Here is a 14,932-nt window from a genome sequence, read left to right as displayed (position 1 = left end):
AACCAGCCTGTCAAGTGTAGAAACTACTAATACAACCCCTTTTATGCTTATGTTCAGCAGCATAATTAATAGCTGATATGATAATGATGATTAAATTTTACATAAAAATTACAAATCATATAAATTTACATGCTAATTATAATTCTATTAAAAGAGTTCCTATTCGAAATGAAAACTTTTGATATCGAATTTTCGTTCAAAATCACAGGAATTCAAAAATGAAAAATTAATAAACTTAATAAATTTTCATATAAAATTTTCTCTGTCTTTTTTTCAAAGATGCAATTTATTCTATATTTTACTACTTCTAGAACAGCACACTGCTGTACCTGCTTCAAAAAGTCAATTATAGAAAATTTTAATCGTGTTCAGTATCGTCTATGTAACAATTAGGCAATTATTTATCGCATTAATTTTTAATACCACTTATTATTTTTGTTGATTTCAAGATGATAATTTCATTTACTCTATATAACATTTTAATCTTAACATCCGTTAAAATACCGGATGCAAAGATCTAGATGTTTGACTGGTCTTTCCAGCATACTGCGGCAACGTTATGCTCATAATATTCTAATCAATGTTTACATTGAGTCAGATTCGCGAAAACTTTGTTGAACTAAGACTTTACTTTTACAAGATATCTCGTCAGAAGCTATTATCTAACCTTATCTCAGGTAATTTGTGGTGCAAGTATAAAAGGATGCTTGTACAGTATTCGATACAATATGTGACGAACGAGCTCGTATGAAACACTACTGTATTTAAGTGTCTTAAAACCCGAACGAATTTCGCCAAAATGAGAGTGTTATTTATATTCCTTCTTGTAAGTATTTCTTACATTCTTCTTTAATATAATATTAGTGTTCAGCTTATAATATTAATGGAAGTAATTATTAATAATTTGCGTTGTGTTATGTTGCATAATGTTATCTGTTTTAATAGATACAGTAATAAATTTTACAATAATCCTATTGTGCGATCAGTGAAAATATAAAAATACATACAGTACTTACTGAGTGGCAGTATTTGAACACATTTGCGTTGTTTTGTTGCGTAATAAATAATAATTTCAATAGACTATAAGGTCCATGAGTTTTTTAATAATTATATTGTCAGGTCTATGAAAACTTACGTACATACTGACATAATTATCAATTAATTAAAATAATTATGTGTATCTAATAAATAAAATTTTACAAGTATTGTTTAAATTCATGTGATATTTATGAAATTATGAATAATTTTAAAGATTTTTTATTTTTCATATTATATAATATTTTTATAAATATATTTTTATGAAATTTCTATTCAAGTTACTATTTTTTTTATTAGTTGAGATGCAGTCTAATGTTTAATATCAATAACTTTTATTTTAACTAAATCTATATTGAGATAATTATATATGTCATATTTTATCTTTATATTACAATGTGTGTAGATAAATTTACAAATACGTTTGATGTTTAAGCATTTATTAAATATTAATGTTAGTTGATTGATAGTTTAATATTTTTCTAATAAGTGCTACACGGTTATGTCAGTTGTCTAGTCCTCATGCTGGATTATCCTGTGTTCTGTGAACCGAGCATTTTGAAAGCGTTTGTTATTACTGGTTATTGTTAGTAATTGTGGAAATTAGAAGTCATTTTGAAATTTTTTAAATTATTTCTTGTACTGTTATTAACAATGATATTATTGTTTTGATCCTGTTCAATGTTTTAATCCTGTTTATATGTAAGAATTCTCTAAGATTCACTGTTCTGTTTTCCCTGTGCAATAAATTAAAGAAAATTTATGATGTTGTTGTAAAACCTTTATTGAACATAATTTACAATATGTAATAGAATAATGATAGTATCTAGTACTACCAAATAATACAAACGATTATTTGTTTACTGTTCATTGAACATAACAAAAAGAATTAAAAATGTTAAACTAGTAATGTAATATTATTTTTTAAACTTATGTTGATTTTTTTAAGTTTATTTTTTATTACTATTATGTTTATTTTACATACCATATAGTGATTTAATGACATCAGGAATGGTAATGCATGAGGAATGCCTTGGGCATCACAGTTTATTCAGTAATGGCCATCGTGTTGTCCATGTTTATAGGCAACTATAACGACTTGCTAACAGTTTGGCCGTCAATAATGACAGACAACCTGTTAATACTCGTAATTATAACATTATCATAAAAAATATCTAAGTCAATGTAAAAAATAGAGGATAAATTTTATGTTCAGTACATTAAAAGGATAATGTTGCATCTAAATTATATATATTCTTGTGATTTATAATATTAATGTGCAATTGTTGATTAAAGTTTAATGATTAAATAATTAAATAATCAATGGGTATGTACTAACGATTCTAAAAAGAAAACAGACAAATCTATTCTACAAATATTTCATACGATAGAATACAGTATACTATTTTTGTTATTAATTTAAAAACGCTTTTAATTTTACAGTTTGATTTTATTATTCTACGATTGATTATTAATAATTAATTCAATTTCTTGAATATTTTTTTCCGTTATTAATTTTATTTGATATTTTTAAAGTATTAATTGATTAATAATACTGTAAAGATTTTCCTCAATTTATTTTATTATTCCTCTTTTATCAATGAACCATTGATTTTTATTATTTTAATTTAGTAGTGCATACGGATTCTAATATTAGTGTGGGATATAGAATAAATAATAAATGTCGATAATGTCAAAAAAGAAGTAGGAGCAGATTGATTACGATTAAGATACTAATAATAAATAGTCATATTTGATATTGATATAATTTTACAGATATATTTATTTAATGGCCTACTTGACCAACATTACATTGCTACGTCATTGTCTGTAAAACTTAAAAAAGTTATTTACTTCTTAATTTTTCGATAGTTACTAAATAGTATTTGTACAATGAAGCTTATAAGTTATCATTACAAAAGAATTGATTAATATTTTAGTACATTGTTCATAGCAGCGAGGAGGAAAGTGGTTGTTATCTAATAAATGTGACATTTAATATCTGAACCGCAGGCGTGGACTTTAAATTAACGAATTGGAAGTCGTACTTTATTCTGAGCAATTCATAGTGCTTTATATTAATCTATGATAAAATTACAACACAATTCAATTATAAAAGTTTTCATCATGATTTGTGTACGTAGATTTAATTAAATAAGACGGCAGTTGGCTTCAATTTGACTTAAGGACTAATTAAATAAAACTAAGAGAGTATTTTAAGTTTTAATTAAATTACTGTTACTAATATTTATAAATTTATTAATTTAGCCATCTTATTATTGTTACAGGTTTGTTTTTGTTTGGTAAGTGCGAAATATTTACCAAATGAATCGCAACGTTCACGATCATTACGGCGATCTGGTGAGTCCGATTCCAGCGAGTCCGAGGCGTCCATAGATCGTGATGACGATAGTAGAGGTGAGGATGATGATGGCAATGATGACGATTCTAGACAAGATAGAAATATCCAGGGTATAGAAGCAATTAGGAGAAAAATTGAAGAGAGAGAAAGAAGAGAAAAAAGGAAATTAGAAGAAAAATTACGTGAAGAAACAAGAAAATTAGAGGAGAAACAGAGAAAACTTGAAGAAAAGTTAGCTAAAGAGGAATTAAAACTACAAAAGAAGAGACAAGAAGAAGAACGAAAGCTTCAGGAACGAATAGAAAAAGAAAGACGTAAGCAAGAAGAAGAGAATAGGAAACGACAGGAAAAGATTGCAAAAGAAGAACGAAAACGTAGAGAAAGAGAACGTAAGATACTTGAGAAATTACAGAAAGAGGCTTTGGAGGATAATAAAGCTTCAGATAGTTCGGAATCTATAGAAATAGAGGGGTCATTAGATTTTGAAGATCTATGGAAAGGTTATGTTTATGAGCAATATGGGTTATCATCAGTAAGTACGAAAGTAGAAAAGAAAGTAGTGCTGAATATATTTATACAGGAACAGCTTAATATTAACATATATAGCAGTAAAAGCGAAAGAAGACGAGCACTGATAGAATGGATAGAAAATGAAGTGCGTAATAATGCACAAAACAGTTTCAGAAATTACATACTGAGACGTATTAATTCCATTCAGATAGAACAGTTAAGAAGAAGGTTAAATAGACAGATTGAAAATCTAAACAATAAATTAACGTTGCTAAATAATGCGCTCTCGCCATTGGTTTCTATTGCACGAAATAATATTGAAGAGAAAAGGACTTTGCTTCAAGCTGCATCACAGTTGTTATCAACTTTAATTACTAATTTGATTAGCGGTGGACAGTCGAATAATAATCCGTTCTCTTCACCTAATGGACCTTCGTCTGTTGGTGATTCAAGTAACACTGTTACATCCACTACAGAGTCAGCAATTTCTAGCTCTACTAATAATGCAGAATCGAGTGCCAATGTAACTCCTGCAGAAAATAGTGACACCACTTCCATTGATTTATCTGGTTCTGATATTTCTGCTACTGAATCAAGTAACCAAGGTACATCTGAAAGTGTAATATCAAATACAAATGAATCATCCGCTACAAGTAATGATGCCATCTCCTCTAGTATATCGGCATCTAACTCGAATAATTCTGAAGTTGACTCCAGTAATACTGCAATAACTGGTACTGAAACAGAAGATAGTAACACTACTGAAATATCAACAACGGGTACCAATGGAAATTCAGAAACAAGCAGTGCTGCTGGATCTAATGATAGTTCTAGTTCCAATGTTTCCACTGATGATTCTACCGATGTCGTCTCATCTGGCGTGGAAAATGCAAACACCGGTTCCGCTGAAGGTGCAGCATCTAACGCTGATGCAACAAGTAATGACCCCACTGATACATCTTTATCCGGTTCTGATGTTCTTACCACCGATTCAACTGATGCAACCACACCAAGCGATATATCAGCAGCTACTGACTCAACTGAAAATGCACTATCCAGTTCTGAAGCAACTTCTGAAGCAAGCAATAGTAATGCTTCTACTGAGGGGTCTGGTTCGAATGATCTCACTGTTGACTCCAACAACGGATCTGTATCGGATGTTGAAACTGCAGCTAGTGGTTCACCGGAAAGTGCTGTATCTAATACTAATGTAACTTCTGAAGTAAACAGTAGTACTGCTTCTTCTGAGGGATCCAATTCAAATAATCTTGTTGTTGATTCCAATAACTCTGCTACATCTACTGTCGTATCTGCAGTTGGTGGATCATCGGAAAGTACGGCAGTCAGCTCTGATACAACATCTGAAATAAGTAGTAGCACTACTTCTGCTCAGGGATCAAATTCAAATACTATTGTCGTTGAATCAAATAACTCTGTCACATCTAATGTCATATCTGCAGCTGGTGGCTCATCAGAAAGTGTATCAGTCAGCTCTAACCTAACTTCGGAAACAAGTAGTAGCACTTCTTCTACTCAGGGTTCAAATTCAAATACTATTGTCATTGAATCCAACAACTCTGTCACATCTAGTGTCGTATCTGCATCTGGAAGCTCATCGGAAAATGCAGCAGCTAGTACTGATGTAAATTCTGAAATAAATAGCAGTGTCAATTCAGCTGATGGTTCTAGCTCAAGCATTTTAGATATCGATTCAAACAATGCTGCCTCATCTAGTGTCGAATCTGCAACTGGGGGTTCATCGGAGAATGCAGTAGCCAGTACCAATGTAACTTCTGAAATAAATAGCAGCACTAATTCAGCTGACGGTTCTAGTTCAAGTCTTCTTAATGTTGATTCCAACAGCTCTGCCACATCTGGTGTTGAATCTGCAAATGGCGGTTCATCGGATAATGCAGGGTCCAGTAGCGACATTACTTCTGAAATAAACACCAGTACTAATTCAGCTGACGGTTCCAGTTCAAGTGTTATAGATGTTGATACAAATAATGCTGCCTCGTCTAATGTCGAATCCGTAACTGGTAGTTCATCAGAGAATGCCGCAGCCAGTACTAACGTAACTTCTGAAATAAGTAGTAGTGCTAATTCATCTGACGGTTCTAGTTCAAGTGTTCTTGACGTCGATTCTAACAACTCTGCCACATCTGGTGCTCAATCTGCAACTGGTGGTTCATCGGATAATGCAGGGTCCAGTAGCGACATTACTTCTGAAATAAATAGTAGTACTAATACAGCTGACGGTTCCAGCTCAAGTGTGATAGATGTTGATACAAATAATGCTGCCTCGTCTAATGTCGAATCTGCAGCTGGTGGTTCATCAGAGAATGCAGCATCCAGCACTGACGTAACCTCTGAAATAAGTAGTAATACTAATTCAGCTGACGGTTCTAGCTCAAGTGTTATAGATGTTGATACAAATAATACTGTCTCATCTAGCGCCGAATCAGCAACTGGTGGTTCATCGGAAAATACTGCTGTCAGTAATGATGTAACTTCAGAAATAAGTAGCAATATTAATTCAACAGACGGTTCTAGCTCAAGTGTAATTGACGTCGATTCCAACAACTCTGTTATATCTGGTGTTTCATCTACAACTGGTGGTTCATCGGATAATGCAGCAACCAGTAATGATGTAACTTCCGAAATAAATAGCAGTACTAATTCAGCTGACGATTCCAGCTCAAATGTTCTAGATGTTGACTCCAACAATGCCGCCTCATCTAGTGTCGAATCTACAACTGGTGGTTCATCGGAAAATGCAGCAGCCAGTACCAACGTAAGTTCTGAAATAAGTAGTAGTGCTAATTCATCTGACGATTCTGGCTCAAATGTTCTTAATATCGATTCCAATAACGCTGCTACATCTAATGTTGGTCAATCCCAAAATACAGTATCCAATACTGACGTCACTTCTGACGAAAGCATTGGAGTTGCTTCCACAGACTCGTCAGGCACTAATATTTCCTCTGTTAACTCCGCTAATACTACTTCATCGGTTGTGGAAAATACAACCAATAGCGCTTCTGAAAGTGCAACATCTAACACTGAAGGTACTTCTACTGAAAGTAGTAATACTGCTTCTACTGATGACACTTCAAATGGTGTGGAAACTACGACTGTTGAATCTAATGATAACACTATATCAGATACCAATGAAAATATCGATAATGTGTCTACCGATACGTCTACATCAGATATTTCTGCTACTGATTCTACTAACGCTGTTTCAACTAGTAATGCACCTACGACTGAATCAATTGAAAATACAACCTCTGGTATTGATTCAACTACTGCAGGAGATAATAGTAGCGATTCTACTGGTACAACTGTCTCCGATTCTAACATTACTGTTGACGATTCTACGAGCATTGTTACATCAGGAGTTGAAAGTACAACCGTTGATTCTACTGAAAATACAGTATCACTCCCCGAATCTTCTTCAACAAGCGATGATACTATTTCCACTAATGCGTCTGAAAATGATAATTCAGCTGTTACCACTACACAAGATTTATCATCATCTATTACTAATTCAGATGTAACGACATCTGAAAGCATTGATATTACAACCGAAAACATCAATATTATTACATCTGAGGCAGCTACTACTACTATTGGAGATCTGACAACAGCAGGTGGTCTTGAAACGGTCACCACAGTTAGTATTTCTTCTAATACTGACGAAGAAATTAGTGTAACTACTTCTTCTGGAATTGAAAATGTCAGTGAATCACAAACAGAATCTGGTATCATTGAAAATGGACCAGAAGTCAATACCCCTATTCCTGTGGTTCCTGTAGATAATAATAATATAGCAAATATTTTGCCAGGAGTTAATAACAATTTCCTAGAAATCATATCAGGAGGTCGTCCGATCATCCGTCCACCTATCCGTCCATCCATCCTTCCAAGCCGTCCTCCTTTTATTATAGTTCCACTAAAAAATGAGATTAAACGTCCCAATGAGCCTGGTGCGATCGTCGTTGAAATAAACCGGCAGTGAAATTGATTGACCTGTTATTTAATGAGTAAAATTCTATAATGAAATGTATATAGTTAAATTTAATGTTAGTGAACCGAATAATTTTGTAGATATGTGCATTTAAATAAAATACAGGGCAAACATTATGTTTGTTTTATTTCTACCTAAGAAATAAGGCTGCTAGAACTCCATGCCTTTATTATTGTCTTGGATGTTAAAAATTACAAAAGTACTTTCAAAAACTTTTTGTTATGAACCAACTTTGAAAAGAAGGAGGTTCTTAATTTGATTCTATTTTGTTATGTTTTATCCTCATAACTTCGTCAGTTCTAAAGCGATTTGGAAAATTATTTTTTTATCTGAAAGGATATACTTGCAGATTGGTTCCATAGACTTTTATCGAAATTGGTTTAGAGTTTAGTATTAGGTCAAAATAATTAGTTTTGTCACAATTAAAGTAGTTTTTTTATGTGACATTATCTTTAATTATACATTGAATTTTCTAATGTAATGAGACAGATTGAAATTTAATGGTCGAGGGATCGGCAACAATGTCCTTCTTAAAACATTACCAAAGCCTAATTATGGTTACCAAACTCCGCCAAGCATGGTAAGTACTGAAATTTCCTTTATGTTAAGAGCTATGTTCAGCAGTGGTAACTGATGATATGATAAAATAAATCTAAACCGCATTTGATTTTTATTTTATGAAACGAAAATTTAATATAGGCTATGTAAAGTTTTTACGCTATATCCTATTAATATTATGAATATGATAGTTTATACAGTTACTCAATCACGATTAAATAATTGAACGAGTTCGAATGAATTTTTGTACATTTTATTTTTATTTTATTGTTTATTAAAGAAAAACCAACAGCTAGAAAATTTCATAATAAAAAAAAAAGAAAGATTAGCGATGTCATATGTATTAGTCAAATCTCGTTTTTATTTATTATACGTATTAGTACTTACAATTAACTAATTTAAACTTAGACTAACAACATTATACTAGTTCACATATTATAGGTAGGCAGTTATGCAAAATAAAAAGTTGGAATCACACGCTCAAAGATGAACCATCAAAGAACCACTGACTTCGCACACATCAAGCGGATTATATCTTAGAATTAAATAAACCTAAATCGAGATTTTTAGATATTTTATTAAAATTATCGCTTGCAAGTCAGAATAATGATTTTTTTCTGTAGTTAGTGGCAACAAATAAAATAAATAAGGTGGCATTTAATCTTAAGGTTGGGATACGTAGAAAGAGTTGATATAGCATATCGGAGCAATCGATTGAACCATTACCAATTTTCATCAATTCTGAAATTTCGCGATGGTACTTAAGAGGAAGTAGGTGATGTTTTTTACATAGCTCAATACATTTAGAGGAGTTGAAGTGCTTCTTTGTTCTGTAACATAGATATTTAATAATTTTTTTTAATAGCTTTTATTTGACAGACATAAATATTATAAAGTGGGTTCCAGATCTGACTAGCATACTCCAAATTGTTGCGAACAAAGGTGCAATGTAGTATTATTGGCGTCTTAATATTAGTAAACTCTTTGGAATTACGTATTATGAAACCTAGGGCACAAAAGGCCTTGGTAATAATACTATAAATATGTGAATCGAGCAGTAATTTTGAATCATGATGTATACCAAGATCTCGAGTTATAGTATTTCTTCGAAGTGAAGTGCATTTAATGTATATGAATAATAATAATGAATGTTACAATTACGGGTAAAAGTAACGACAGTGCATTTAGATGAATTTAAATATAGATGATTATCATTATGATAATCCTCCAGTCGATGAAAATCTTTCTGCAAATTAATGCTATTAATATTAAGGATATTGAAGCAAACACTTTCATGTCATCGGCAAAACAGAGAAATTTGGAACTATGAAAACAGGTTTCCATATCATTCACAAAAATTACAAAAAGTAAAGAACCTAATAAGGACCCTTGAGGAACATTACTCGGTAGAGACACTCAAGTCGATATGTAATTACTTACCATTGCCTGACACCTATTATTTATATATAAAGTGAATCATCTGAGAAGTTCACCATTAATACCAATATTTTGAAGTTTAAACAATAATCTATTATCTTGTCTACCTCGGTCCATAGATTCAACGAAATTAGTTTTAAATAGTACTAAATTTGATACCGTTCAACGTCCTTTCAAAAAACTATCTTGAAATGACGAAAAATATTGCTCCATTGCGGGATAAACCTGATCATAAACCAACCTTTCAAATACTTTGCCAATAAACACAATTTAGAAATACCGCGATAATTACGTTAGAATACTTTATTAGTTATATTCTAACCTAAAATTCTAACATAATGTATGATAACCTATACAACTGTATGTACGCGGGTAATGCCGCAAGAAACAGCTAGTAATTTAATATTTTGCTATAACGTGTGAATACTTCATAGATAATAATAAAATAAAACTACATAACACTTTATAATATTTTCTATATTTTACTAATGACTTTTCTAATATTTTTTTACAAATGTTTGGTTTACAAGCAATAAATCTAAATTCTATATAATGGAATGTAGAATAGAGGTATTTTTTTATATACAACTTTTTTAAATTAAATAAAGTTAACAACTTATATTTAGTATTAATACAAGATAATGTTGAGATTATTAATGTACTTTGTCAAATCCAATATTTACTAGTTGGATTATTAGGTGGATTAGGATAACTATGTTGAGTAAGGGGATCAGGAATATTCGGGAAAGAATATGGATCATTCATATATTTATATTCACCGGAGAGACCAGCTAAACTCATGTTTAGGGAATTATGGGAAGGACTCCAATTAGCAGATGAGGATGGGTCTACTGAAACTTTTGAATAATCAGTAGGGATTTTTGGATAATCATTATTTGGTAATGCCTTGCTGTATTCGTCAGCAGTTGTTTTCACAAAAGCATCCTCTCTATTTTCAATAACTTCTTCACTGGTTACTTTATCTTCACCTTCTGTTTCTTTCGGAAGGTAATTAATAGGTTTATTGTAGACATCGTTATTGGGATATCTTGCGTAGTCATTTCTGGGGATAGCAGCGTCCAATATTTGGCTATGTGTAGTTCCATTTGTACCACTCACTAGATGGCTGAAAGTAGAACCAGATGTACTTGGGAAAGCAGCGTTTTGAAAAGCTTGGTTTAAATGTTGTGACTGCGCCATGAGTTGATTATAGTTAGCATATTTTTGATGATGCCAAGGATCAGGATGCTGTGTGTGATGTTGAGATAGAGATGAAATTTCTCCAGCTGGATACGGACACGGTATCTGAGGCATTGGCAAGGTGGAGTAACCAGTGAGACTAGGAGTTGAATTTGAACCGGTGTGTTTTCTTAATCGGGCACGTCTATTTGAGAACCAGACCTGCAAATAAAAAAATATGGTACCCAATATTAATTTTAATAATTAATAAGACAGTAATAGTTTTCAGATATACCATTAAATTTTTGTTTTGTGAAATCAAACTTTAGTGGTGACTTAATTAGTGTTACATGGAAACCCTCTATCGATTGCAAAAAGAATCATCAAAGTTGACATAGATTTGAATAAAAATATTGTACGATATGCATACATAAAAAAATTATTAAAGGCTTTCTCTTAAAAGGCCTTACTGTTTGAACCATAGTTTAAGGATAGTACTTGTCTTATTCTCTTTCTATGTTTTGAACTAAATATTCATCGATTCTATTCTTTATCTACGACCAATATAAATAAGTCTATTTTTTAACAAAAATAAGGATATACGGTGAACTTACGGTGGTAAGTTAAATTAATTAATAGACATTTGAAAATTTCAATATGAGTACACATACAAAATCATAAACATAGTTTTCACTAAGTAGAAAATGACATACTATAGAGTTATAAGTAAGATATAAGTTAAATATACTTATTAGTTAAACCAAAATACTGAATATTGACAATATTTTTGGCGCAAAGGCGGCCACATTTTTTTGCGTAAATGAGGTATTGGGTTCGATTTTTAATCGGGTCAATTTAGGAAACTTCTAAATTGTCTTTGTCTGTCCTGGGTTGCATTAATATAGCTTGAGGGCCAGGCGATTTATGGTATGGTACCATGATTGTATGGTATTTATTATTACCAATTAATAGTAGGTAATTTATGTGCGATTTAGATTCATAATTTAAAACAGAATGAAAGAAATTATCGTATGATAGTGATTTTTTATACATCCTTAGATGGTGCAGCGGTTTTAATACGCTATGGCACCTTCTGATATTTGCAGTTTGATTTCCGTATAAATTTGAGACATTATATAAATATGTTTGTTTTCTAATTAATACATGTATTTAAGTAAATCTTTTAGTTTTCTCAGAAGAAGATCGTCTAGAACTCATAGTGCACTGTATGCTAAATAACCAGAGAGCAAAATAAAGATTGATTGTTCCTTATACGATAAATATATTATTATTAATTATTTTGTTTATATTTAGGCTAAAGATATGATAGATATTTTTTACCTGTATTCTGGCTTCAGTAAGTCCAGTTTGGAGAGCCAACTCCTCCCTGGTGTACACGTCAGGATACTGCGTTCGATGGAAGGCTCGTTCCAGGGCGTCCAGTTGTTCCCCGGTGAATGTAGTACGGGAACGGCGCTGTTTCCGTTTCAACGTCAAACCAGGCTCCGACTCGATGTCCGAGGAATCCGACCCACGACCTGAATGATATGTATTATTAGTAAGTTATGTTCTCATAAAGTTATTTTGAAATAGGGTTTACTGCACAGTTGGTTCACTAAATATATTAATTTTGTCATGACCGAAGCCTCTGTTTTATCTCTACTTCTTATATACGTATTACAGATTGCACTGTTTACTTTATTTTGTACAGTAGAATAAATCGAAAACTACTCTTTACAATCACAAATTCTATCAATCATATAATTTTTTTTGGAAATAAAGTATTCTAACTTCGTCTCCATAGTCGATACAAATATATTTAATTAGCAACGTATACGAAATAATATTTATTAGCTAATTAATAACAGATGAAGTAAAGATTTAATCCAGTAACTAATATAAAATGTATCACGAGGTGTCCTTTCTTGAGGCGGATTTACGTTCCTGAACAATTTATTTGACACCGCAGCAATTTGTCTTCATCTCTTTTTTGAGACACGCGTTATTTATTAGCGGAATGTTTTTTGTAAAAACCCACATCATGTTTTAATTCGCCTAAATCAAGACCCGTCAGAGTCGCGGGTCGGCCGAACTCATTTATAAATCGGTAGCGGATTCCTAAGGGAAACATATTAAAAAACAACCTCAACAATACCCAGCTTTGCCCTTAAAACTGATTTTAAAAAATGCGGCTTATATTAATAGCCTTTTGAAAGAAGTCAAAATTGAATGAGATGAAAAAATAGGGGCTCAGTGCGGCGCGGAGTAAGGAACACCCAGTGTGGCGGTCTCTTTGTCGGCTTCTTTGCTGTTCGGGTGACATTTTGGCACCATTCAATATTTTGGTGTCGCGATCTGGATTTACGATATGTAAACGAATATGTGGTTTAATTCCGTATGGCTCAGTTACATCCGATTTGTTTCTGCCGCGATTGGAACGTACTGTATTGTGTTAAGTGCCTTATTATAGGAGTTCTTTTTGAATATGGATTAAATTCCTTAGCTACATATATAAACTTTTAAACACATTTTAAATAAAAAAAAATAAGGAAAACATAAATATAAAATTTAGTATTCGAAATGCATGTTTATAATATCTATATTTTAAATTACATTTGTCAAGAATGTCGAAAACTTTTAACAGTTATAATTAATGTAGATTTAAAAAAAAATGTTTACAAATATTAATGAATTGTAAAACACTGTTCTAATCGGCGGAAGTCTGTGATTACCCGTAGTGGAAGAGCTTGGCGGGTTATAAACCAAGGGGCATCATATCTAACCACAAAGGCCGCGACGTTAAATAAAAAACTACGTATTGTAATAAAATGATTTACATTGCTCAAATTCTCTGGCTCGCTCGCGACTGGGACAGATTTATTTAGTCTTTTTTGTTCCGAGCCCTGATCGTAAGTACGAGACTAAACGACTCTCGCATTTCGAAAATAAGACCACTTCGATATAAGACTTTAATACTGTATCCCAAAGTTCATTTCGCTGATATGGTCGCTAAAGTTCACAAAAGCAATACTCTAAAGGATTTTATGTCTGTCGAAGAGAGAGAGTTTTATGTAGTTGGCTTTAGTGGGAGAGAGCCGGGAGACTTTTAGCGATTGCCGAAATGTGACCCCGTGAAGACCGCCGACTCCAACCGCCTCATAATTTGGAAGTTGAAAGAGCTGCGGCGTTTTAACACCTTCATAATCTCGGTTCATTAAAGCACCCGGCCTGCCTTTGTTTCAGCGGGTTGTTGGGATGTTAACAGATGGTCGGATTAGTACGCCATGCAGTGGGCGTATGTTGCTCATTTGTATCACGATGAAATAAATACAATGAACCGATTAGCATTTCTTGTTGTTTTTTTTTTGCAAAATATTCTAATCGAAATGAGTCGTAATATTAGTCTATATTATATATTGTTTTAATTAAATAATTAATTAAAATCTACATGGTACATATTTGTTAATATTCATGGAATTAAACAACTTGCTTCAAATTGTAAATCAAAATATAAAAATAGTTTTATGAAAGGTTCATACTAAGTTAGTCGTGTTCGCATAGTTTGTTTGAATAGTTAAAAAATTTAATTAAAATTTTGACTTCAGTTTAACTTTAGTTTCATGTAAACTATCACTGGTTTGGTACACTCGTTATGACTTTTCTTGTATTGTCATTCGGTAGATAGTTTATTATTAATATAACCGATTCCAGTTATTAACTGTCCACTTCTGAACATATGCCTCCTCCTAGGGGGGTTTTGCCTATATCTTATTTACATCATCATCAAAGCCTAACTGGAGTTGCCACGTTTGGCAAGAAGA

General features: G+C 32.3%; 2 protein-coding genes across 3 annotated transcripts in view; one reads left to right on the top strand and one right to left on the bottom strand.

Annotated features, from left to right (window-relative positions):
• Positions 1-676: 676 nt before the first annotated feature.
• Positions 677-8,051, top strand: LOC113509273 (serine-rich adhesin for platelets-like). The gene is made up of 2 exons (XM_031908961.2): positions 677-826; positions 3,324-8,051. Exons 1-2 carry the CDS (start codon positions 800-802, stop codon positions 7,926-7,928), a joined length of 4,632 nt encoding a protein of 1,543 aa, XP_031764821.2. The 5' UTR covers positions 677-799; the 3' UTR covers positions 7,929-8,051.
• Positions 8,052-10,426: 2,375 nt separating this feature from the next.
• The window catches only part of LOC113516091 (protein gooseberry-neuro), a 39,726-nt gene continuing 35,220 nt past the window's right edge, over positions 10,427-14,932 (bottom strand). For both annotated transcript variants that reach the window (XM_031909018.2, XM_026900453.3), the window contains exons 5-6: positions 12,453-12,649; positions 10,427-11,333 (exon numbers count right to left, since the gene is read on the bottom strand). In XM_031909018.2, coding sequence (XP_031764878.2) covers positions 10,599-11,333; positions 12,453-12,649 — 932 coding nt within the window. In that variant the 3' untranslated portion in view covers positions 10,427-10,598. The remainder of the gene's footprint in view (positions 11,334-12,452; positions 12,650-14,932) is intronic.

Source organism: Galleria mellonella, unplaced genomic scaffold, assembly GCF_026898425.1.
Source record: "Galleria mellonella isolate WM207_F2 unplaced genomic scaffold, CSIRO_AGI_GalMel_v1 utg74, whole genome shotgun sequence".
Taxonomy (NCBI): Eukaryota; Metazoa; Arthropoda; class Insecta; order Lepidoptera; family Pyralidae; genus Galleria; species Galleria mellonella.
The sequence above is the reverse complement of the archived record's forward strand: the minus strand, read 5'-3'. Positions and strand labels throughout refer to the sequence as shown.